This window comes from Bos javanicus, chromosome X (assembly GCF_032452875.1).
Source record: "Bos javanicus breed banteng chromosome X, ARS-OSU_banteng_1.0, whole genome shotgun sequence".
NCBI classification, from domain to species: Eukaryota; Metazoa; Chordata; class Mammalia; order Artiodactyla; family Bovidae; genus Bos; species Bos javanicus.
In genome coordinates, this window is record NC_083897.1 from 98,106,412 (window position 1) to 98,132,325 (window position 25,914).

At 40.6% G+C, this 25,914-nt stretch overlaps 1 protein-coding gene across 4 annotated transcripts in view; it reads left to right on the forward strand.

Moving 5' to 3' along the window:
- Window positions 1–2,844: 2,844 nt before the first annotated feature.
- MTMR8 (myotubularin related protein 8) overlaps window positions 2,845–25,914 on the forward strand; it is a 282,801-nt gene continuing 259,731 nt past the window's right edge. For 2 of the 4 annotated variants that reach the window (XM_061410317.1, XM_061410318.1), the window contains exon 1: window positions 2,845–2,995. In XM_061410317.1, the coding sequence (XP_061266301.1) occupies window positions 2,972–2,995 (24 nt within the window). In that variant the 5' untranslated portion in view covers window positions 2,845–2,971. The remainder of the gene's footprint in view (window positions 2,996–25,914) is intronic. The other 2 variants (XM_061410319.1, XM_061410320.1) reach the window with 2 other exon arrangements.

Below are 25,914 nucleotides of genomic sequence, written 5' to 3' on the forward strand. Positions count from 1 at the left end.
GATTCAGGTAACCTGTCTCTAAATGATGAATAAAGTGATTTTTGGCAAGTAGGTCTTCAAAAGAAGTTTGTTGGTAGTTGGCTCAAGATGAGACTGAAATAAGCTAAAAATACAGTCTGTTTTTGATGGCGTCTCCCCAGCAGCAAGGTGGAGGAGGTCTTGATGACTTGTGTGAAGTTATGCCTGAGCTGCCCTCTGTTGTGACTTATCAAGCTATCTTTTGAGCAGGAGTGAGGTCACAAAGGTTCTGTGACTTGTTAAACAGTCATAATTCACCACATCATGGGTGACCTTTGGCAGTAGCTTTCAGTGGTTGTATCTCCAGCTAGTGAGATATTGGTGCAAAGCACATCTACTTACTTCCCTAGGATACCATGGGAGAAACACTAACCCCCAATATCAGAAAATCCCTCAATGTAGAACATAACTGAGTAATATTTGAGTTGGAGGTTTGGATATAAAGCAGGACATGTGAGATTTAGTGCAGCAACTAGTATTCAGATGTTGGCTAATCTGAGACCTGAGCTCTAGGTACAAAGTAAAAAAAACCACAGCCCCACTGACTTACAACTCTTTTTGGATGGACATAATAGCCTCCTAATGATTTCCTGTCTTCAGATTCTTTCCATCTAGTTGTTTATCCTCTGGCCCACACCAGCTGTGAGTCTAGAGTAATTTGTTTTCATCTAGTCATTCAGCAAGCATTTATCAGGCATTCACTATTTGCCAAGTACTTTTCCAAGCACTGGGTTACAGCAGTGAACAGAGAAAAATCTCACAGAGCTGACATCATAATGACAGAAGACAAATAAATAATAAATTATAATAGAATCCCTTTCACAGAATTTTTTTTTATGAATCTAATACTTTTTCCTTCCACATTTTCCTTCTTAGTCCCAGATGCTATCTACTCCTGTGGGGGTCCAATCTGACATGTGATTCTTCTGAAACCTTTGACAAATCACCATCTCTACCTTAATTTCCTCTGAAATGACACTAACTTGCCTTAAGTAGGGACTGTTAGGAGGAATGGCTAAAGTTAATGGAGAGAAAATTTGGGGTAGTTTAGAAAATTCACTAATTCGACAAATATTTATTGAATACCTACTGTGTTCCAGGTCTGTTCCAGACTTTGGAGATCTAGCAGTGAACAAAATGTCCCTGGCCTCATGAAGCTGACATCCTAGAGGGGAGACAAATAACAGACAAGGACATTTATAGTATATCAGGTGGTGTTCATAATTATTAATATAAAGAAAAAAGGTTAAGATGATAGAGAATTCTGGGGAAGAAGTAGTGGTGGTTTTATTTGATATAAGGTGCTCAAGTAGGATTCTCTGACATTGTGAATTTGACCAGAGACCCGACAGAGATGAGGGAGTGAGCATATGGATATCTGGGGGAAGAGCATTCTAGGCAGAAGGAACAGCAAGTGCTTCTGAGGCAGGAGAATGTATGGTATATTTGAGAAACAACAAGAAGATCAATATAACATAAAGAGAGAAAGAAAAGGGTGATAGAAGATATAGTCAGAGAGGCACTAGGCTTAGATCACACGTAGGCTTATTTTAAGCCATGTAAAGATTTGGATTTTCTCTGAAATGGAGAGCCACTGGTAGGTTTCAAGCAAAGGAGTGACATCACTATAGATTCTAGAGTCTGGAAGATGCCATATTGAGGACAGATTCTAGGGAAACCAGGGCCAAAACATGGTGACCAAACTATGTCAATAATTTAGGCAAGATAGAGGTTTTAGCTAGAATACAGGGCCCAGAGAGGTGACATGATTTGCCCAAGGTCACACAGCAAGTTAGTAGTAGCAGACCTGAGAGTAAAATCCAGGTTTTTCGACTCTCAGACTGTTCTTTTTGCCATCATAATCCTGATTCAGAGAACACTACAGAGTAGCTGCACTTCATCTGAGAGGTGGTTCAGTGGGTCTCTGGTCCTTTTCCCACATCTTTGGTGACAAAGTTATGAGGCTACTCTAATAGTTCAGGCTTTAACTAGGTTTATGGCAGTAGACTCCCCCTGGTTGAGAGGAGTGAAAGGAAAATATACTTATAAACCATCTCAAAAATATTCTATAGTGACTTGCCCAAGGTCTCACAGGAAGCTCTTCAGAAATTCAGTCATCACCACAGAGTAGTCTATGTTATCTTTGACTGGTGCCATCTCTGTTAACATTAAAGAATAGTGGAATGATATTGGTACTCAGAATCCTTACAGCATCATGGGTTGTGAGAAGGGTGCCAGCACTTGAGTCTGGGACTTAAGAATTCCTGGGCCAAACCTGAAGTCTGAACTAGGACAATCTGTTGTTGTTGCTGTTTTTACTCTTAAGAAAATGGAAGCAGTCCTAGAAATATTTGTGAGCCTAATGTTACTGTTCTGCCTCCTGTCTACAGTCCTAATAGTTTTTCCCTTAAACAATATGAAAAAAGCTCCCAATCACCGGATTTTATTTAAACCAAGCGTCCTTAGAAAGCTAGAATGTATATTTAGCAGTTTCTCTTCCCAAATAGTGCAGTGGTAAATAATCTGCCTGCCAAAGCAGGAGATGCAAGAGACTCTCGTTCCATCCCTGGGTAGAGAAGATCCCTTGGAGTGAAAAATAGCAACCCACTCCAGTATTCTTGCCTGGATAATCCCATGGACAGAGGAGCCTGGTGGGTTATAATCCAAAGGGTCGCTAAGAGTCGGATGTTACTGGGTACACACCCCTACCAAAGGAATGGCATTTTGACAGGACCGCCCAAAGAAAAGGGCATTGCCAGGAAGCAAGATGGCGTTAGCGGCGGAAGGCAAAGTGTCGCGAGAGAAGCCTCCGCGAGGATCAGGTGACGAGAACTTGAAGCACGAGAGGGAGGGCGGGGTCTAGAACCAGGGTTGGGCAAGAAGGCTGCGAGAACCGTGGTGGCGGCAGCAGCCTGAGTTGCACCAAGGATTCCGGGTGTGGGGATCCGCGGTCATGGACCATATCACGGTGCCCAAGGTAAGGAGAAGAGATCGGCGAGGCTGGGAGCCGGGGATTCCCTCTCGATGCTCAGCCGCAAGCCCAGCTACACCCTCTCAACTCTTAAGAGTGCTCTTTGACGCCCTCTTCCGCGCGGGACCGGAGTAATATTCCTCGGTTCACACCCCGTTTCACCCAAACTGAACTTTCTTCTCCTTGGGACCTGCCTGCAGGCGGCTGCGGCACGCAAAGAAGAGGTGGTTCTGTACCAGTCGTTCTCTCACTTGATGCCGCCTCCGCGCTGGGTGGTTGCCTGCTGGGTCCCTCTCTGTCCTGTCTCCTCCGATCCTAGCTCCTCCTGGCTCCCCAGCGGTTACCTCATACACCCCTTTACTCCAGCCTTTTATACAGACTTGCTGCACTTGTTAACATCCTTTCTTGAATTCCCCGAGTGGCATTGCCTCCCAGAGGGTTACTTCCTTTATCCAGGGTTTCCCTGCCCTTCTCTTGACTTCTACCCCAACAGTTGCTCAGACCATCAGTCCAGCTCCTCAACTTGCATGTGTGGGTTTGGGGGCAAAAGCATCTGTACAGCCCCGAGCTTGGCTATAGGAAAGAGGTGTAACAGAGTGGACCTGGCTCTGCTCATCCAGGAAGAAAAAACGTAGAGGTGACATTGCGAGGCCAGTTGGTGTCTGTGTACAGCTGACCCTAGTTAAGCCTCTTTTATGTCTTTTCTTTCCAGATACTACTCTGTATTTCCCCAACTCCAGCCTCTTTCTTTTAGAATTCACTTCCTTCCTGTCAGTTTTCTTTCTACCGTCAGGCTGAGAACAGGGAAGGGTTACAACTAGTTTTTGCTTAATTTTTTCTATCGATCATAGGAGATATGGCCCAGGCTAATTTAAATCCATATCAAACATAAGGATTACTAACTGTGAAGAGGCAAAAAGGTAGTTTATTTGGGGTCTTAGAATTGCAATTCAGGGATCACAGAAAGTCTAGAAGAAACCAGAATAGTGTCCTACAAGGGGAAAATGGCTAGGATTTTTACAGGAAGAGGGAAATCAATGCAGGGTTATGCAAGCTGTTTACCAACAATATGGATTGGAGGGTAAAATTATTCTATACATAAGATTTGAGTTATGGAATGAATCTCAGTCATTACTAGGGACAGTTGTGTTTTCTTAGGAAGATAAAGTCTAGTTCTCAACATCAATCTTTCCTTTTAGCAACTCAGCAACTATTCAGCAGTTTTAATTTAGAATGTTCAGCGAAAGTCCAGCATTGGTAGCAAATACGGAGGTCTTCAGGTCATGTCTTAGTCATTCCTGACATAGTTATTTTCACATTTTCCCCTTTTGCCCATGCCTTTTCCTGAAGAAAACATCATTGGAGCAATTCTTATTTCCACATAACCAGAATTGGTTGTCTGCTCCAGGTCCATCATGTCCTTTAGAGGGTGGTTTGTGATGAATCAGTGGATAGATTGGAAAATTCACTGGAAGCAACATGATGTTGTGCTGCCTCAAGTATATCGATTGGGATGAGTATCAGCTGAGCAGTAGAATGGTTAAATATAGAAGTAATCAATTTAAGCAAGCACTTTATCAATATAAAGAAGCTGACAGCATTTATTAACAGTAATAAGCCAGTTTGCAAAACAGTTTTGAACCAAGATCCAATGTTTGAGGGTAACCAACTAAACAAACCAAACATTAGGGAAGTATTAACACTATCAGAATGAAGTCAAGTGAACTTGTTTTGTAAGATTCCAATTTGAGTTTCTACTGTACCAGAGGCATTTATCCAGGTACAACAGGTGGTATTTAAGATGACACAGACTCTTCCAAGTTCTGCTAGAAGGTAATTCAAGGAAAAACTTTTATCTAACACAAGATGGACAAGCAAATTCAGGGAGTCTTTTTGGGTGCTTATTGTTTTAGCTGTGGCATTAGCTGTGTCTGCTATGATAGCAGAGGGGTTTTGAATAATTTTGTCAGTGGCACCAACTCCCCGTGTGGTTTAAATAAATCTTGGGAACCTTTGAAATCCCTCAGAAGGGGTTTCTTGGCAGAGGCAGAAAGTAGACTGTATGTGCCATTTGGTAATTTCTGACAAATTTAACGCAGTCTAATGAACTATTAAAAGTCCTGCTGCTGCTGCTAAGTCACTTCAGTCATGTCCGACTCTTTGCGACCCCATAGACGGCAGCCCACCAGGCTCTCCTGTCCCTGGGATTCTCCAGGCAAGAACACTGGAGTGGGTTGCCATTTCTTTCTCCAATACATGAAAGTGAAAGGTGAAAGTGAAGTCACTCAGTCGTGTCCGACTCTTCATGACCCCATGGGCTGCAGCCTACCAGACTTCTCCGTCCATGGGATTTTCCAGGCAAGAGTACTGGAGTGGGTTGCCATTGCCTTCTCCGATTAAAAGTCCTAGGGCACATTAGAACCTGGTGTTAGGGCATTGAGGCAGGATATGCCCTGAGTGGCAACCTTCCAACCACAAATACATAGATGGAGGGCTTCCCCAGTGTCTCAAATGGAAAAACGTCTGCCCGTAATGGGGGAGACCTGGGTTCGATCCCTGGGTTGGGAAGATCCCCTGGAGAAGGAAATGGCAACCCACTCCAGTACTCCTGCTTGGAAAATTCCATGGATGGAGGAGCCTGGTAGGCTACAGTCCATGGGGTTGCAATGAGTTGGACACGACTGAGCAACTTCACTGGAGCACAGAGAAAGGAGACGTCAAAGGTGAAATTCAGCCATGGGCTGGTTATATATGAGCAGCCTAGAAGCCTTCCTTGTTGGAATATATGGGGGTTATCATGAGAATATATTTTGTTGTTGAACAATGAAATAAATTGGGTGTTTGGAAGTTGGATTTCTTGTTTCTGGATAACCACAGGGCCTCATTAGAACACATATTCCTAAGAAACTGTTTGAGGGGTTATCTGGTTCCAAACAAGGAAAACAAGGAAAGGGAACTGTGGATTCAAGTAGATGAGTTCTGAATAACATATGGTAGAGAGTTACCAGTATGATTAGAGATAGCCAAAGCAAGGGGATCCCAGTATTCAGCGAATGATTAGGGTGCTGATGGCATATCCAACAATTTGTTAGATTTCCTCCAGTGGCTAGACTTTTGGAAATGCAGAATAAGGCATTATTTTCCCAGGTATAAAGAGTCCAGATGGATATTAAGAGAGCTAATACTATAACTCTAGTAAAAACTATCCCAATAAAAGTCAGTCATTTTAATATAAAGAGGACTAAGGGTAACTCATGGCCTTGGTGAGTGAAAGAACCCCAAGTGAAATAGAGTAATTAAATGGCCAAGAATTGGAGCCACAGGCTTATTCCCAGCAAAGTTAATATAAGATAGAATTACCATTCATGGAGGATGCCTACTCTATGTAGTAGGACAAAGCACATTAATAAAACTGTAGCTTCAACGAGGAGTCCCAAAAATTCAATTGTCCAGTCCTTTATAGTCAAAATCAAAGAACCGAAGGACCAGGGTCACTTCCTCTAAATTTTCATTCCTGGCCATAAACCTATTCATGAAAAATTTCACTCCTTGACAATATGTCTATAAGAAGGAGAAGCAAGTTGATGCATCATCAATTATTACATAATGAAGGAGATGTAACAACTCTATGATGGCAGCAATTAGAACAAGGTTAACTTGAGGGATTTCATTGATGGGGATCATGGAGAGTACCAGCCTTGTCCAAATCTTGGGAAAGCCATCCACATTAGGGGCCATTTGCCTCACTTCTGGGTCAGTTTTAATGAGACTTTGACAATAATGTAAAAGATCTCCCTTGACTAGAAGGGGATTATATAGTCCTAAGTCAAGAATCATGGATTTTTTCAATAATTTTTTTTTCAAATAGTGACAGTTTGTATTTTCCAAAGGGTATAGATATTAAGTGTAATAGGACTATGTATGGCAGTTTAGGCCAAGGAAGGCCTATAGCCTCAGAGAGTTTTGCCAGTTGAGTTTTGATTACGGCTTTGTTTCTTTCCCCTGGACCAGAAGATTGAGGATGATAGTTAGAATGGAAATGTAGAGGCCGGATTTTACAAATAACATTTGGAATTTGTACAATGAAATGGGCACCGTTATCACTATGTAATTCCAGGGGAATTCCCTCAGTAGGAATAATCCTTTTCAACAGTGTTTTGGCTACTGTAAGGAGAGTTACTCATCTGCAAGGAAAGGCTTCCACCCAATGGGAATACATGCATACTATCATCAGAATATATTTGCATCCCTGAAAGGGAGATAGCGAGGTAAAATCCACTTGCCAGATTTCAAAATGACCCAGAAGCAAAGGAAAGTGGCAGTGAGAAGTATGAATAGGTATTTTTGGGTTCTGCTTAGGACAGATATGACACCTCTGACATATTTCAGCCATTACTTTGGGAGAAGGTTTCCAAAAGAATTGTTTTTCCCAGGCTATCATTTTATCAGTTCCCACAATGAATAATTTAATGTATTAATTTTAGTGTGGTTTCTTGTGTGACTTCACAAAGAGTAGAGTGGCAATTTAGCATATACCAAAGCCCAGTATGTTGATCAAATGTGCATCATTCAGAAACTCATCTCTGTTCCTTAGATGGGCAGCAGGTATCCTCCCATGTATGGAGCTTGAATCTTGTAATGCTGCTGCCTTAGCAGCTCTATTGGTCTGTCAATTCTCCTTTCCTTCCTCAGTGTTGTCTTTGGAATGTCTCCAGACTTTTATAATTGCCAGTTGTTGTAGCAGCTAAAACAAAGGGGCCATTTATTTTTATGGGAGTATAATTGCTTTACAATGTTATATTAGTTTCTGCTGTGCAATGAAATGAATCAACCATATTTATACCTTATATCCCCTCCTTCTTGGACCCTCCTCCAACGCCAACCCCCATCCCACCAATTTAGGTTATCATAGAGCACCGACCTGAACTCTCTTTGCTACACTGCAGGTTCCCACTAGCTATCTGTTTTGCACATGATAGTACATTTATGTCAAATCTAATCTTCCAGTTCATCCCAGCCTCCCCTTTCTGCTTGTGTCCACATGTCCATTCCCTACATCTGCCTCTTTATTCCTGTCCTGGACCTAAGTTTATTGGTACAATTTTTCGAGATTCCACATACATGTGTGAATATATGATACATTTTCTCTTTCTGACTTACTGCACTCTGTATGACAGAATCTAGGTTCATCCACATCTCTACAAATGATGTAATTTTGTTCCTTTTTATGGCTGACTATTATTCCAATGTGGATATGTACCACATCTTCTTTATTCATTTATCTATTGATGCACACTTAAATTGTTTCCATGTCCTGGCTGCTGTAAATAGAGCTGCAGTGACCTAAATCAAATCTGTTATGATTATACAGTGGAAGTGAGAAATAGATTTAAAGGACTGATATCATAGAGTGCCTGATGAACTATGGACGGAGGTTCATGACATTGTGCAGGAGACAGGGATCAAGACCATCCCCATGGAAAAGAAATGCAAAAAGAAATGCAAAAAAGCAAAATGGCTGTCTGGGGAGGCCTTACAAGTAGCTGTGAAAAGAAGAGAAGTGAAAAGCAAAGGAGAAAAGGAAAGATATAAGCATCTGAATGCAGAGATCCAAAGAATAGCAAGAAGACATAAGAAAGCCTTACTCAGCGATCAATGCAAAGAAATAGAGGAAAACAACAGAACAGGAAAGACTAGAGATCTCTTCAAGAAAATTAGAGATACCAAGGGAATATTTCATGCAAAGATGGGCTCGATAAATGACAGAAATGGTGTGGCCCTAACAGAAGCAGAAGATATTAAGAAGAGGTGGCAGGAATACACAGAAGAACTGTACAAAAAAGATCTTCATGACCCAGATAATCACGATGATGTGATCACTCACCTAGAGCCAGACATCCTGGAATGGGAAGTCAAGTGGGCCTTAGAAAGCATCACTATGAACAAAGCTAGTGGAGGTGATGGAATTCCAGTTGAGCTATTTCAAATCCTGAAAGATGATGCTGTGAAAGTGCTGCACTCAGTATGCCAGCAAATTTGGAAAACTCAGCAGTGGCCACAGGACTGGAAAAGATCAGTTTTCATTCCAGTCCCAAATAAAGGCAATGCCAAAGAATGCTCAAACTACCACACAATTGCACTCATCTCACACGCTAGTAAAGTAATGCTCAAAATTCTCTAAGCCAGGCTTCAGCAATACATGAACCGTGAACTTCGAGATGTTCAAGCTGGTTTTAGAAAAGGCAGAGGAACCAGAGATCAAATTGCCAACATCTGCTGGATCATCGACAATGCAAGAGAGTTCCAGAAAAACATCTATTTCTGCTTTTTTGATTATGCCAAAGCCTTTGACTGTGTGGATCACAATCAACTGTGGAAAATTCTTCAAGAGATGGGAATACCAGACCAGCTGACCTGCCTCTTGAGAAACCTGTATGCAGGTCAGGAAGCAACAGTTAGAACTGGACATAGAACAACAGACTGGTTCCAAATAGGAAAAGGAGTACGTCAAGGCTGTATATTGTCACCCTGCTTATTTAACTTATATGCAGAGTACATCATGAGAAACGCTGGGCTGGAAGAAGCACAAGCTGGAATCAAGATTGCCGGGAGAAATATCAATAACCTCAGATATGCAGATGATACCACCCTTAAGGCAGAAAGCGAAGAGGAACTAAAAAGCCTCTTGATGAAAGTGAAAGAGGAGAGTGAAAAATTTGGCTTAAAGCTCAACATTCAGAAAACGAAGATCATGGCATGTGGTCCCATCACTTCATGGGAAATCAATGGGGAAACAGTGGAAACAGTGTCAGACTTTAATTTTTTGGGCTCGAAAATCACTGCAGATGTTGAGTGACTGCACCCATGAAATTAAAAGATGCTTACTTCTTGGAAGGAAAGTTATAACCAACCTAGATAGCATATTCAAAAGCAGAGACATTACTTTGCCAACAAAGGTCCGTTTAGTCCAGGCTATGGTTTTTCCAGTGGTCATGTACGGATGTGAGAGTTGGACTGTGAATAAAGATGAGCACTGAAGAATTGATGCTTTTGAACTGTGGTGTTGGAGAAGACTCTTGAGAGTCCCTTGGACTGCAAGGAGATCCAACCAGTCCATTCTGAAGGAGATCAGCCCTAGGATTTCTTTGGAAGGAATGATGCTAAAGCTGAAACTCCAGTACTTTGGCCACCTCATGGGAAGAGTTGACTCATTGGAAAAGACTCTGATACTGGGAGGGATTGGGGGCAGGAGGACAAGGGGACGACAGAGGATGAGATGGCTGGATGGCATCACCGACTCCATGGACGTGAGTTTGAGTGAACTCCGGGAGTTGGTGATGGACAGGGATGCCTGGCGTGCTGCAATTCATGGGGTCACAAAGAGTCGGATATGACTGAGCGACTGAACTGAACTGAACTCAACTGAACACTCGGGTACATGTGTCTTTTTGAATTATGGTGTTTCTCAGGGTATATGCCGAGTAGAGGAGTTGCTAGGTTGTATGGTAGTTTTATGTTTAGTTTTTTAAGGAACCTCCATAGTCTTCTCCATAGAGGCTATGTCAATTTACATTCTCACCTACAGTGCAAGAGGATTCCCTTTTCTCCACACCATTTCCATCACTTGCTGTTTGTAGATTTTTTGATGATGACTGTTCTGGCTGGTGTGAGATTAAAACCTTATTGTAGTTTATATATATATATATATATATATATATATATATATATGTGCATGTGTATGTGTGTGTGTGTGTATGTATATATATATATATATATATATATATATATATATATATATAATTTATTTCTTTTTGGTTGTACTGGGTTTTCATTTCTGCATGGAGACTTTTTCTAGTTGTAGTGAATGGGGGCTACTCTTTGTTGTGGTGTACGGGCTTCTCATTGCAGTGGCTTCTCTTACGGAACACAGGCACTAGGCACATGGACTTTAGTAGTTGTAGTATGTGGGCTCAGTAGTTGTGGCTCTTGGGCTCTACAGTGGGAGTTCAGTAGTTGTGGTACATGGTCTTTAGGTGCTCCATGGCATGTGGAATTCTTCTGTGGCAGGGACTGAACTAGTGTCCTCTGCGTTAGCACGTGTTTTCCCATCCACTGTACCAACAGGGATGTCTCTCATGGTAGTTTTGATTTGCATTTCTCTAATAATTAGTGATGGCGAGCATCTTTTAATTTGCTTCTAGGCCATCTGTATGTCAGTTTAGTTCAGTCACTCAGTTGTGTCTGACTCTTTGTGACCCCATGAGCCGCAGCACGCCAGGCCTCCCTGTCCATTACCAACTCCCGGAGTTCACCCAAACTCATGTCTATCGAGTCAGTGAAGCCATCCAGCCATCTCATCCTCTGTCATCCCCTTCTCCTGTTCCCAATCCCTCCCAGCATCAGAGTCTTTTCCAGTGAGTCAACTCTTTGCATGAGGTAAGCAATATATTAGAGTTTCAGGTTTAGCATCAGTCCTTCCAAAGAACACCCAGGACTGATCTCCTTTAGGATGGACTGGTTGGATCTCCTTGCAGTCCAAGGGACTCTCAAGAGTTTTCTCCAACACCACAGTTCAAAAGCATCAATTTTTCGGCACTCAGCTTTCTTCACAGTCCAACTCTTACATCCATACATGACTACTGGAAAAACCATAACTTTGACTAGACGGACCTTGGTTGGCAAAGTAATGTCTCTGCTTTTGAATATGCTGTCTGGGTTGGTCATAACTTTTCTTCCAAGGAGTAAGCATCTTTTAATTTAATGGCTGCAGTCACTATCTGCAGTGATTTTAAAGCCCCCCAAAATAAAGTCTGACACTGTTTCCACTGTTTCCCCATTGATTTCCCATGAAGTGATGGGACCAGATGCCATGATCTTCATTTTCTGAATGTTAACCTTTAAGCCAACTTTTTCACTCTCCTCTTTCCCTTTCAAGAGGCTTTGTAGTTCCTCTTCACTTTCTGCCATAAGGGTGGTGTCATCTGCATATCTGAGGTCATTGATATGTCTCCCAGCAATCTTGATTCCAGGTTGTGCTTCTTCCAGCCCAGCGTTTCTTATGATGTACTCTGCATGTAAGTTAAATAAGCAGGGTGACAATATACAGCCTAGACGTACTCCTTTTCCTATTTGGAACCAGTCTGTTGTTCCATGTCCAGTTCTAACTGTTGCTTCCTGACCTGCGTACAGATTTCTCAAGAGACAGGTCAGCTGGTCTGGTATTCCATCTCTTTCAGAATTTTCCACAGTTTATTGTGATCCTCACAGTCAAAGGCTTTGACATAGTCAATAAAGCAGAAATGTCTATTTGTGTCTTTTGCCCATTTTTTGATTGGGCTGTTTTTTTTTTTTTTTTTTTTTTTTTACATTAAGCTGCATGAGTGTTTGTATATTTTAGAAGTTAATTCTTTATCCATTGTTTTGTTTGCAAATATATTTTCCGATCCTGAGGGTTGTCTTCTCGTCTTCTTTATGGTTTCCTAGCCTGTGCAAAAGATATTAATTAGGTCTCATTTGCTTATTTTTGTTTTTATTTTTCTTTTTTGGGGCTTTTAAATTAGTTTTAATTGGAGGATAATTACAATATTGTGATGGCTCTAGTGTAGGAGATGAGTCAAAAAAAAAAAAAAAAAAGATCTTGCTGTTATTTATGTCAGAGTTTTTTCCTGTGTTTTCCTCTAAGTGTTTTATACTGTTCACCATATATTTAGGTCTTTAAACCATTTTCAATTTATTTTTATGTATGGTGTTAGGTAGTGTTCTAATTTCATTCTTTTGCATGTACCTGGCCAGTTTTCCCAGCACAACTTATTGAATAGGCTGTCTTTTCTCCTTTGTATGTTCTTGCCTCCTTTGTCATAGATTAGATGACCATAGGTGTATGAGTTTATCTCTGGGCTTTCTGTCCTGTACCACTCATCTATATTTCTGTTTTTTGTGCCAAAACCATACTGTCTTGATTACTACAGCTTTATAGTATAGTCTGAAGTCAGGGAGCGTAATTCCTCTAGCTCCATTTTTCTTTCTCAAGATTGTTTTATTAGTGGCTTTTGTGTTTTCATACAAATTGTAATTTTTTTTTAATTCTGTGAAAAATGCTTTTAGTAATTTGATAGAGCTCACACTGAATCTATAGATTGCTTTGGGCAGTACAGTCATTTTCAAATATTGCTTCTTCCCAGCTATGAATATGGTGTATCTCTTCATCTGTTTGTGTTATCTTTGATTTCTTTCATTGGTGTTTTATAGTTTTGAGTACAGATGTTTTGGCTCATTAGGTAGGTTTATTCTTAGGTTTTTTTTTTTTTTTTTTCTTTTTGTTGCAATGGTAAATGGGGTTATTTCCTTAATTTCCCTTTCTGATCTTTTATTGTTAGTCTATAGGAAGGCAAGAGATCTCTATGCATTAATTTTGTATTCTGCAACTTTGCCAAATTCTTTGATTAACTCTAGTAGTTTTCTGGTGGCATCTTTAAGCTTTTCTATGTATAGTATCATGTCATCTACAAACAGTGACAATTTGACTTCTTTTCCAATTTGGATTCCTTTCATTTCTTTTTCTTCTCTGACTGCCACGGTTAGGGCTTCCAAAACTATGTTGAATAATAGTGACGAGAGTGCATATCCTTGTCTTGTTCCTGATCTTAGAGGAAATGCTTTCAGTTTTACAGCTTTGAGAATGATGTTTACTGTGTTTGTCATATATGGTCATTATTATGTGAAGGCAGATTCCCTCTTTGCTCAATTTCTAGAAAATTTTATCATAAATAGGTGTTGAATTTGTTAAAAGCTTTTTCTGCATCTATTGGGATGATCATATGGTTTCTGTTCTTTAATTTATTAATATAGTGTATCACATGGATTGATTTGCATATATTGAAAAATCCTCGCATCCCTAGAATAAATCTCACTTGATCATGTTGTATGATCTTTCTAATGTGTTGTTGGATTCTGTTTGTTATTATTTTGTTGAGGATTTTCAGCATCTATATTTATCAGTGATATTGGTCTGTAACTTTCTTTCTTTGTGATGTCTTTTTCTGGTTTTGGTATCAGGGTGGTGGTGGCCTTATAGAATGAGTTTGGGAATTTTCCTCCTTCTGTAATTATTTGGAAGAGTTTGAGAGGTTAGGTGTTATTTCTTCTCTAAATGTTTAATATAATTTGCTTGTTAAATCCTCTGGTTCTGGGCTTTTGTTTGTTGGAAGATTTTAAATTACACTTTCAATTTCATTATGTTTTATTGATTTGTTTATATCTTCTAATTATTCCTGATTCAGTCTTTGAAAGTTGTGCCTTTTTTGGAACTTGTTCATTTCTTCAAGGTTTTCCATTTTGTTGTCATTTAGTTGCTTATGAATAGTATCTTATGATCCTTAGTATTTCTGTGGTTTCAGTTGTAACTTCTTTTTCATTTCTAATTTTATTGATTTGATTTCTCCCCCCTTCTTGATGATTCTGTGTCAAGATTTATTAATTTTATCTTAAGGAATCAGCTTTTAGTTTCATTGATCTTTGCTATTATTTTTGTTTATATTTCACTTATTTCTGCTCTGATCTTTATTATTTCTTTCCTTCTACTAATTTTGGAGTATTTTTTTGTTGTTCTTCTTTCTCTAGTGGCTTTAAATGTAAGGTTAATATTGTTTATATGATGTTTTACTTATTTGTTGAGGTGAGATTAAATTGCTATAAGCTTCTGTCTTAGAACTGCTTTTGCTGCATCCCATAGGTTTTGGGTCGTCATGTTTTCATTATCATTTGTTTTAATGTATTTTTAATTTCCTGGTTTTTTTTGTTGTTGTTTTGTTTTTAGTAACCTCTTGGATATTCAACAGCACAGTGTTACAAACTTCCATGTGTTTGTATTTTCTACAGTTTTTTCCCCTGTGATTGATTTCTAATTTCATAGCATTGTGGTTAGAAAAGATTCTTGATACAATTTCAATTTTCTTAAATTTTCTGAGGCTTGGTTTTTGACCTATGATATGATCTATCCTAGAGAATGTTCCATGGGCACTTGAGAAGAAAGTTTATTCTGCTGCTTTTGGGTGGATTGTCCTATAAATATCAATTAAAATTTTCCAGTCCATTGTGTCATTTAAAGCTTCTGTTTTCTTATTAATTTTATGTCTGGATGATCTGTCCATTGGTGTAATTGGGGTGGTAACCCCCCCCAACTATTATCATGTTACTGTTCTTTTACAGCTGTTAGCATTTTCCTTGTGTATTGAGGTGCTCCTATGTTGGGTGCATAAATATTTATAATTGTTATATCTTCTTAGATTGATCCCTTGATCATTATGTAGTGTCCTTCCTTATCTGTTGTAATAGTTTTTATTTTAAAGTGTATTTTAACTGATAAGAGAATTGCTACTCCAGATTTCTTTTGATTTACATGGAGTATCTTTTTCCGTCCTCTCACATTCTGTCTCACATATGTATTCCCAGGTTTGAAGTGGGTCTCTTGTAGACAGCATATATATATGGGTTTTCTTTTTATATCCATTCAGCCAGTCTTTGTCTTTTCATTGGAGCATTTGATCCATTTACATTTAAGGTAATTATCGATATGTAAGTTTCTATTACAATTTTTATAACTGTTCTGGGTTTGTTTTTGTAGGTCATTTTCTTTCTTTTTTTTTTTAATTTTATTTAATTTTTAAACTTTACATAATTGTATTAGTTTTGCCAAATATCAAAATGAATCCACCACAGGTATACATGTGTTCCCCATCCTGAACCCTCCTCCCTCCTCCCTCCCCATACCATCCCTCTGGGTCGTCCCAGTGCACTAGCCCCAAGCGTCCAGTATCGTGCATCAAACCTGGACTGGCATCTTGTTTCATACATGGTATTTTACATGTTTCAATGCCATTCTCCCAAATCTTCCCACCCTCTCCCTCTCCCACAGAGTCCATAAGACTGTTCTATACATCACTGTCTCTTTTGCTGTCTCATTCACAGGGTTATTGTTACCATCTTTCTAAATTCCATATATATGCGTTTGTATAACCCTGTGAACGAGACAGCAAAAGGTCATTTTCTTCTCTTGTGCTTCCTGTTTATGGAAGTTCAGTTAGTATTTCTTGTGAATCTGGTCTGGTGGAGCTGAATTCTCTTAGCTTTTGCTTCTCTGTAATGCTTTTGATTTCTCTGTTGAATCTGAAAGAGATCCTAGTTGGGTAGAATAATCTTGGTTGTATGTTTTTCTGTTTCATCACTTTAAATATATCCTGCCACTCCCTTCTGGCCTACAGAGTTTCTGCTGAGAAATCAGTTAACCTTATGGGGATTCCCTTGTATGTTATTTTTTTGCTTTTCCCTTGCTGCTTTTAACATTTTTTCTTTGTATTTAGTTTTTGTTAGTTTGATTATGTGTTTTCTTGTGTTTTTCCTAGGGTTTATCCTGTGTGGAACTCTCTGCTCTTCCTGTACTTGGGAGGCTATTTCCTTTCCCATGTTAGGAAATGTTTTGATGATAAGCTCTTGAAATATTTTCTTGATCCTTTCTCTTTTTTGTCTTCTTCTGGGACTGGTATAATTTGAGTGTTGGTGTGTTTAATGTTGTCGTACATATGTCTGTGAGATTGTCTTCAGTTTCCTTCATTCTTTTTTCTTTATTTTGCTCCTTGACAGTTTTTACCACTATTCTATCTTCCAGTTCACTTATTCATTCTTCTGCTTCAATTAAGCTGCTGCTGCTGCTAAGTCGTGTCAGTCATGTCTGACTCTGTGAAACCCCATAGACCACAGCCTACCAGGCTCCGCCGTCCCTGGGATTCTCCAGGCAAGAACACTGGAGTGGGTTTCCATTTCTTTCTCCAATGCATGAAAGTGAAAAGTGAAAGTGAAGTCGTTCAGTCGTGTCCAACTCTTAGCAACCCAATGGACTGCAGGCTATCAGGCTCCTCCGTCCATGGGATTTTCCAGGCAAGAGCACTGGAGTGGGTTGCCATTGCCTTCTCCAAATTAAGCTGCTATTGAATCCTTATAGTGTATTTTTTTTTTTTCATTTCAGCTACTGGGTTGTTTGCCTTCCCAGGTGGCTCAGTGGTAAAACATCTGCCTGTCAGTGCAGGAGCTGCAGGTTTGATCCCTTGGTCAGGAAGATCCCCTGCAGAAGGAGATGACAATCCACTCCAGTGTTGTTGCTTGGCAAAATCCCATGAACAGAGGAGCCTGGCAGGCTGCAGTCCATGGGGTCACAGAGTCAGACATGACTGAGTGACTGAGCTTGCCCACATTGAGTTGTTTATCACTGCTTGTTTGTTCCTTAGTTCTTCTTGGCTCTTGTTAAACATTTGTTGTATTTTCTTGATCTGTTGCCTCCATTCTATTTCTGAGATTATGGATCATCTTCAATCATCATTCTGAATTCCTTTTCAGGTAGGTTGCATATTTCCTCTTCATTTACTTCGTCTTTTAGGTTTTTACCTTGTTCCTTCGTCTGTAACCTATTTTTTTTTGTTGTCTTATTTTTTGTTGTTGTTGTTTGTTTTTTGATGGATAGGGCCGTATTCTTGTCTTACTGGTTTGGCCTGAGACATTTAGCATTAGAGTTTTCAGGTGGTTGGGTAGAGCCAGGTCTCAGTGCTCAGATGAGGACCTCCAGGAGAATGCACTGTAATTAATATTCCCTGGGGTCTGAGGTTCTAAATTCATTCAGTGGCTTGGAGTCAGTTCTCCCACCACAGGAGCTTAGGCCTGACCCTTGGCCTGGAAACCAAGATTCCACAAGCTATGCAGTGCAGAAGAAAAAGAGCCAATCAGTAACAAAGAATTAAAAACATAATTAGAAAAATAAAAATATATATATTAGAAGAAAAATATAAATGAAATAGCAATAAGTACACAATAGCAATAAATAAATAATTTTTTAAAAAGGGCCAGAAAAGGTTGACTGTGGGGTGGTGGTGCTTATGCAGGAGTGGAGCCTGGGCCTGGGGCGTGGGGCTTAGGGGGTTGGCTAGATTCAGAATCAGTGCTGCAGGAAAAGTCCCTATGGTGGCTTTTGGGGGTAGGGCTTAGTCTCAGCACAGTTGAAGGGGGCCTTAGAGGGTGGAGGTTTAGGCCAGGGACCCCAGAAGACTTGCTTGGGGCCGAGCAGGCAGGGGAAATACTGGTTGCTCCACTCCTACCCCCGAAAAGTCTCTCCTAGTGCCTGCTGATCCCATCAGTATGGGTGGGTCACTCTCAGTGTGGGAGCCCCTCCCCTCCCCCAGCCACCCCTTAAGGGCACCCTTTTGTCTCTCTTCTAGTTTTCTTACCCCCTTCCCCCTTGCCTCCTTAGACATGGGGTATCTCCTCTCAGCCACTCGCCACTCAGCACCGCACAGCCGACAAGGTCAGGAGCATGGGCCGTGAGGAGACACCCCATGTCCAAGGTCAGAGAAACTCCAGTAAGATGGTAGGCACTGAGAGAGGGCATCAGAGGGCAGACAGAAACCACAATCACAGAAAACTAACCAATCTAATCACATGGACCACAGCCTTGTCTAATTCAATGAAACTATGAGCCATGCCATGTAGGGCCACACAAGATAGATGGGTCATGGTGGAGAGTTCAGACAAAATGTGGTCCACTGGAGAAGGGAATGGCAAACCACTTTAGTATTCTGGCCTTGAGAACCCCATGAACAGTATGAAAAGGCAAAAAGATAGGACGCTGAAAGATGAACTCCCCAGGCCAGTAGGTGCCCAACATGCTCCTGGAGATCAGTGGAGAAATAACTCCAGAAAGAATGAATTGACAGAGCCAAAGTGAAGACAACATTCTGTTGTGGATGTGACTGGTGATGGAAGCAAGGTCTGATGCTGTAAAGAGCAATATTGCATAGGAACCTGGAATGTTAGGTCCATGAATCAAGGCAAATTGGAAGTGATCAAACAGGAGATGGCAAGAGTGAACATTGACATTCTAGGAATCAGCGAACTAAAATGGACTGGAATGGATGAATTTAACTCAGATGACCATCATATCTACTATTGTGGACAAGAATCCCTTAGAAGAAATGGAGTATCCATCATAGTCAACAAAAGAGTCTGACATGCAACACTTGGATGCGATCTCAGAAATGACAGAATGATCTCTGTTTGTATCCAAGGCAAAGCATTCAGTATCACGGTAATCCAAGTCTATGCTCCAACCAGTAATGCTGAAGAAGCTGAAGTTGAATGGTTCTATGAAGACCTACATAGACCTTTGAAAACTAACACCCAAATTAGATATCCTTTATATTATAGGGGACTGGAATGCAAAAGTAGGAAGTCAAGAAACAAGTAACAGGTAAATTTGGCCTTGGAGTACAGAATGAAGCAGGGAAAAGGCTCATAGAGTTTTGCCAAAAGAATGCACTGGTCATAGCAAACACCCTCTTCCATCAACACAAGAGAAGACTCTACACATGGACATCACCAGATGGTCAACACCGAAATCAGATTAATTATATTCTTTAGAGCCAAAGATGGAGAAGCTCTATACAGTCAGCAAAAACAAGACTGGGAGCTGACCGTGGCTCAGATTTTGAACTCCTTATTGCCAAATTCAGACTTAAACTGAAGAAAGTAGGGAAAATCACCAGACTGTTCAGGTATGACCTAAATCAAATCCCTTATGATTATACAGTGGAAGTGGGAAATATATTTAAGGGACTAGATCTGGTAGAATGCCTGATGAATATGGACGGAGGTTCTTGACATTGTCCAGGAGACTGGGATCAAAACCATCCCCAAGAAAAAGAAATGCAAAAGAGCAAAATGGCTGTCTGAGAAGGTCTTACAAATAGCTGTGAAAAGAAGAGAAGCCAAAAGCAAAGGAGAAAAGGAAAGATGTACTCATTTGAATGTAGAGTTCCAAAGAATATCAAGGAAAGCTAAGAAAGCCTTCCTCAGTGATCAGTGAAAAGAATTAGAGGAAAACAATAGAATGGGAAAGACTAGAGATCTCTTCAAGAAAATTAGAGATACCAAGGGAGCATTTCATGCAAAGATGGGCTCAGTCAAAGAAAGAAATGGTATGGACATAACAGAAGCAGAAGATATTAAGAAGAGGTGACAAAAATACACAGAACTGTTCAAAAAAGATCTTCACTACCCAGATCATCACGATGGTGTGATCACTCACCTAGAGCCAGACTTCCTGGAATGTGAACTCAAGTGGGCCTTAGGAAGCATCACTACAAACAAAGCTAGTGGAGGTGATGGAATTCCAGTTGAGCTGTTTCAAATCTCCTGAAAGATGATGCTGTGAAAGTGCTGCACTCAGTATGCCAGCAAACTTGGAAAACTCAGCAGTGGCCACAGGACTGGAAAAGGTCAGTTTTCCTTCCAATCCCAAAGAAAGGCAATGCCAAAGAATGTTCAAACTACTGCACAGTTGCACTCATCTCACATGCTAATAAAGTAATCCTCAAAATTCTCTGAGCCAGGCTTCAGCAATACATGAACCGTGAACTTCCAGATGTTCAAGCTAGATTTAGAAAAGGCAGAGGAACCAGAGATCAGATTGCTAACGTCAGCTGGATCATCAAAAAAGCAAAAGAGTTCCAGAAAAACATGTATTTCTGCTTTATTGGCTATGCCAAAGCCTTTGACTGTGTGGATCACAACAAACTGTGGAAAATTCTGAAAGAGATGGGAATACCAGACCACCTGACCTGCCTCTTGAGAAATCTGTATGCAGGTCAGGAAGCAACAGTTAGAACTGGACATGGAACAATAGACTTTTTCCAAATAGGGAAAGGAGTACATTAACGCTGTGTATTTTCACTCTGCTTATTTAACTTATATTCAGAATGCATCACAAGAAATGCTGGGCGTTATGAAGCACAAACTGGAATCAAGATTTTCAGGAGAAATATCAGTAACCTCAGATATGCAGATGACAGCACCCTTATGGCAGAAAGTGAAGAAGAACTAGAGAGCCTCTTGATGAAAGTGAAAGAGCAGAGTGAAAATGGTGGCTTAAAGCTCACATTCAGAAAACTAAGATCATGGCATGCAGTGCTATCACTGCATGGCAAATAGATGGGGAAACAGTGGAAACAGTGGCTGACTTTATTTTGGGGTCTCCAGAGTCACTGCAGATGGTGATTGCAGCCATGAAATTAAAAGACTCTTACTCTTTGGAAGAAAAGTTATGGCCAACCTAGACAGCATATTAAGAAGCAGAGACATTAGTTTGGCAACAAAGGTCCATGTAATCAAGGCTATTATTTTTCCAGTAGTCATGTATGGATGTGAGAGTTGGGCTATAAAGAAAGGTGAGCACTGAAGATTTTATGCTTTTGAACTGTGATATTGGAGAAGACTCTTGAGAGTCTCTTGGATTGCAAGGAGATACAACCAGTCTGTCCAAAAGGAGATCGGTCCTGAGTGTTCATTGGAAGGACTGATGCTGAAGCTGAGCCTCCATTATTTTGGCCCCCTGATAGGAAGAACTGACTAATTGGGGGGGGGGGGACAAAAAACCCTGATGCTGGGAAAGATTGAAGGCAGGAGAAGAAGAGGACAACAGAGGATGAAATGGTTGGATGGTATCACCGACTCAATGGATATGGGTTTGGGTAAACTCCAGGAGTTGGTGATGGACAGGGAGGCCTGGCGTGCTGCAGTCCAAGGGGTTGCAAAGAGTCGGACACGACTGAGTGACTGAATGGAACTGAACTCCTCCCTTGTCTCCAGGACCCTTGCAACTGGAGGGGGCCTCAGAAGTTGGAGGTTCAGGCCCAGGAACCTGGCAGGCTCCCCTGTTCGAGTGGGCAGGGAAAATAATAGCCATTCCCTGCTCCTCCCCAGTCACTGGAAAGTCTCAGTCCCTGCTGATCCCCTCATTGTGGATGGGTATAGGAACCCCTCTGCTCCCTCAGCTACCCCTGGCAGACACTGGTCCCATCTCTCCTTTACTTTTCCTTCCCTGCTCCCTCTCTCCCATGTCCACAGGACCTGTGTAGCCGGAGAAGGCCTCAGAGAGCAGAGGTTCATGCCTGCGTCCCAGGCCGCACTCTGGTGCCTGAGTAGTTCCCTTTTGATCCAATGATTCCCCAGAGGTCTCTTCCTGACTCTGCTGATTCTCTTGCCATGAGTGGGCCCCTCTGAACATGGGAACCCCTTCCTTCTCTCAGCCACCTTTCAGGGTTGCCAGTTCTATCTGGCCTCCACTTCTCGTCCCTCCTACCTTTCCCCCACACCCTCCCCAGTTGTGCAAGGGTTCCTCTCATTTCCTTAGGTGTCTGAGGTTCCTGGCCAGTGCCTGATAGGTGCCCTAGTTGTGAGGAGATACAAACTCTATGTCCTCCTACTCAACCAGTTCGGCTCTGCCCTCTAAAGGGGGCATTTTAAATTTAATATCCCCCTAAGGTCAAGAAATCTGTTTCCAAAGCATTCCAAAATTTTGAGCAACTCCAGAAGCATACTTGCTCTCAGTGTAAATGTTAATGCATTTGCCAAAGGCCAAAGTGAAGGTATGAGTGAGTGAATACAGTTCAGTGTGCTAGGCTGAAGAATCAATAGGCAGAGCACTGGATTCTGTTCCAGAGAAGGCAGTAGTGATACCATTTCAAGCTTTCAGATGTCCATCATTTCATAGGTAGAAGCCATCAGGGAACCAAGAAATGTTAGGGTTGTCTAAAGGTGTTTCTTATAAATCTGGCTATGGACCTACTATATTCACATTATTTTTCAAGAAATCTCTAGAACTTTTTTTTCTGCAACACTGAAACTGTATTTACCAAACACTAATTTCCCCTCCTGCTTCCCTGGTGGCTCAGATGGTAAAGAATATGCCTGCTAATACAGGAGATACAGGTTTGATCCCTGGGTCTGGAAGATCCCTTGGAGAAGGGAATGGCTACCCACTGCAATATTATTGCCTGGAGAATTCCATGGACAGAGAAAGCTGGGGGGCTACAGTCCATGGGTTTGCAAAGAGTCAAACACGACTGAGTGACTAACACTAACTGTTTAAAAGTGTTTTTCAAGCCACCCTACCTGCTCTTAAGATAAAAATTTATATGAAGCTTTCCTAAAAGCAGATAACTTTTGGCTTGACTTCCAAGAAGCTGAAAACCAAATTTAGTGTTCAGTCATATTAACTACATTAGCCCTTGTATGTAGCATTATTGCTTCCTCCTCCTTTTCATGGCTTTGATTTTTTTTGTTCTGATAACCTGATTGTAGATTTATCTTTTATTAGAAACCACCTCAAATTAGGAATGAGGCAAGGTCAAAATAAATCAATATAAAACTGGTAAAGTGTTTTTCTATATCAAGGAAATGTAATTTCTAGGGATGAGGGTCGTGCTCCTCTTCCATTTCTCAGAAGTCTAAATTCAGTTGGCTTTACTTTGATCCTTTCAATCAAGGAAAGTATAATGTAGTGGGAGAAACCCTGGACAGAGCCAAGTTTGAATTACAGATATATTATTTCTTAACTCTGAGTTCTTGGCCAAATCACTCAAAAGACCTGGGTCTCAGTTTCCTCATTTGTAAAATGGAGATGATGTCTAAATCTTGGGACTATGATGAAGATTAAGATAAGTTATGATAAGGGACTGACAGAAATTAAATGTTCTATGACTATGTATTCCCTTCTCTATCAGAGCCAAACAATTGTATATATATACAGAGGAGCCTGGCAGGCTGCGGTCCATAGGGTTGCAAAGAGTTGGACACGGCTGAAGTGACTTAGCAGCATATATCATATCTATATCTCCATCTCTCTCTCTCTCTCTCTCTCTCTCTCTCTCTCTCTATCTCTATATATATATATATAAAATCAGTCCTGGAAGGTCTCAAAAAACAGCCTATCTCAAAAAGGAGTATTTTCCTGAGCGTCCTGAGTCCCAAGGCTCTTGGTACTTACAGTAAAGAGAAGGGCTACCCAGGAAGCCCTGGTGGCAGTGGTCTGATATTTTATAGGAATTGAAATTGTTTTTTTTTTCACTACCAGAACCTCCTCCTTTGATCTCACTTTGTAATTGGAAAACCACAGCTAAGCTGTCATTCCTAAAAACCATTGCCCTTATTTTAAAGTTGTCTTTTTAGAACTTATTTTTTGGTTTTGTGGTGCAATAATATTTAAATGCTTTAGAAAGAGTTTTTGATAATCTCCAAAGACATTTTCATTAGTTGAGAAACCCATACAGGACAGGGAGTCAGGAGACCTGGTCTGATATTGACATGCTGTGTGATCTTAGGTTTTATTTTCCTTGTGGATTAAATAATAATATCTAACCTTTATTGAGCAATCACTATGTACCAAGCACTATTCTAAGTGGTTTATGTAAATATTGCATATTTATATACTCATTTAAGACACACAACAATAACTATTATTATCCTCATTGCAAAAATAAAGAAATCAGGACCCGAAAAGCTTAAGTAACTTGCTGAGGGTCAGAAATGAAGCAGTATGTGACTCAAAAGCTTGTGCTCTTAACCCCTACAGTATACTGCTTCAATAAAATGAGCAGATTGGATTATACCAGCATTTCCTAAACTTTGTTCCTAGTGACTACTAGTCCCACAAGATAAGTTGTTAAAAAAAAAAAAAGATTCTAAGGTAAAATATGTTGACACTACAAACACTGGAGATTGCTAATGAATTTTCACCTATTAAAGTCTCTGAGAAACCCTGCAGTAAAGAAACCTACTTATAAAGCAGTATTTCCCTAACCTGACCACAGAACTCTGTGTGTGTATGTGTGTGTGTATATATGTGCGTGTGCACATGCATGCACACCTATTAACATCCTGTGAAATGAGAGTTTATAGAATATGTTTTCAGAAATACTGGTGTTAATCTGGAAGATTCATTCTAACTCTTAAGTGCTTCCAGCACTTAATAATGATAGGTATGTGGACTGTAAAATGCAGTATTCCTCTATGAGTATCAATTTTTTTTTAATTGGAGGGTTGATAAAAATTAGGGGGTGATGAGGCATAAATTCAAGGCTAGTCTATGGTGTATTTTTAACACTTGCTTTAAATGACCTTGTATATCTTGACACAAAGGACTTCATTTGTCCTCTACCTTTTCCTTTCCTTCTCCCTACTCTATTGTGTATTTTCTCACTTAATACTTAAAATAAGAGACCTTAATCAGAGGTGCTTGTTGTGAAAGTAGGAGCAAGTTTTTTAATATATGCAGAGTTCAGCAATTGTTTTCATTGTCAGAAAACAACTGTCAGAACTGATGCTACATGGAGTAGGGCTTATGTGGAACATGGGCTGTTAGATATCATCATGCCATTGGTCCTCCTGGAGCCAGATGTCCTATCTTTTATTTTTGCAGTATTTCCAATTTATTATCAATAATTGTGGCAAATAAGGATAATGAATAGATTCAGAGACCTCTGAAGCACACCTGATTTCCTTCCTCCCTTCCTGGAAGAGAAAGGGGAGAAAAACATGGTTTATGATCCATAGCTTCTCTAAGAGCAATGATCTAGTAAATGTCTGCATGTTCTGTCTATAGTCCTGGTGTGCAAAACTAAAAAAGCAGCTGGGTGGCCTTACTGGGAATTAGAGTCTCTGTAGTGCTTGGTGTCGGTCATCTTCTTCTCTCTTTGCTTTCTCTCCATCTCTCTCTCTTTTTACTCTCCATCTCCTCCCTTCTTTCTCTCTACTTCTTCCTTTTTCTCCCTCTCTTCTCTCTCTCTTTCCCCTCTCTTTCCTTTCTCTTCCCTTACCCTCCTATCATGTCTTTTAAGTCTCTTCCCTGCATTTCTTTTTCTCTTTCCCCTGCTACACACACACACACACACACACACACACACACACACACATGAAAAAAGCACACCAGGCAGAGACACTCTTACTACACTCTTTTAGAACCAGGGGTGTCCCTGGTGCCCATGAATGGAGAAAGGGGTGGGTCTGAGTAATTGCAGGGCTAAAAGTTCCCACCTGCTAATAGACACAGG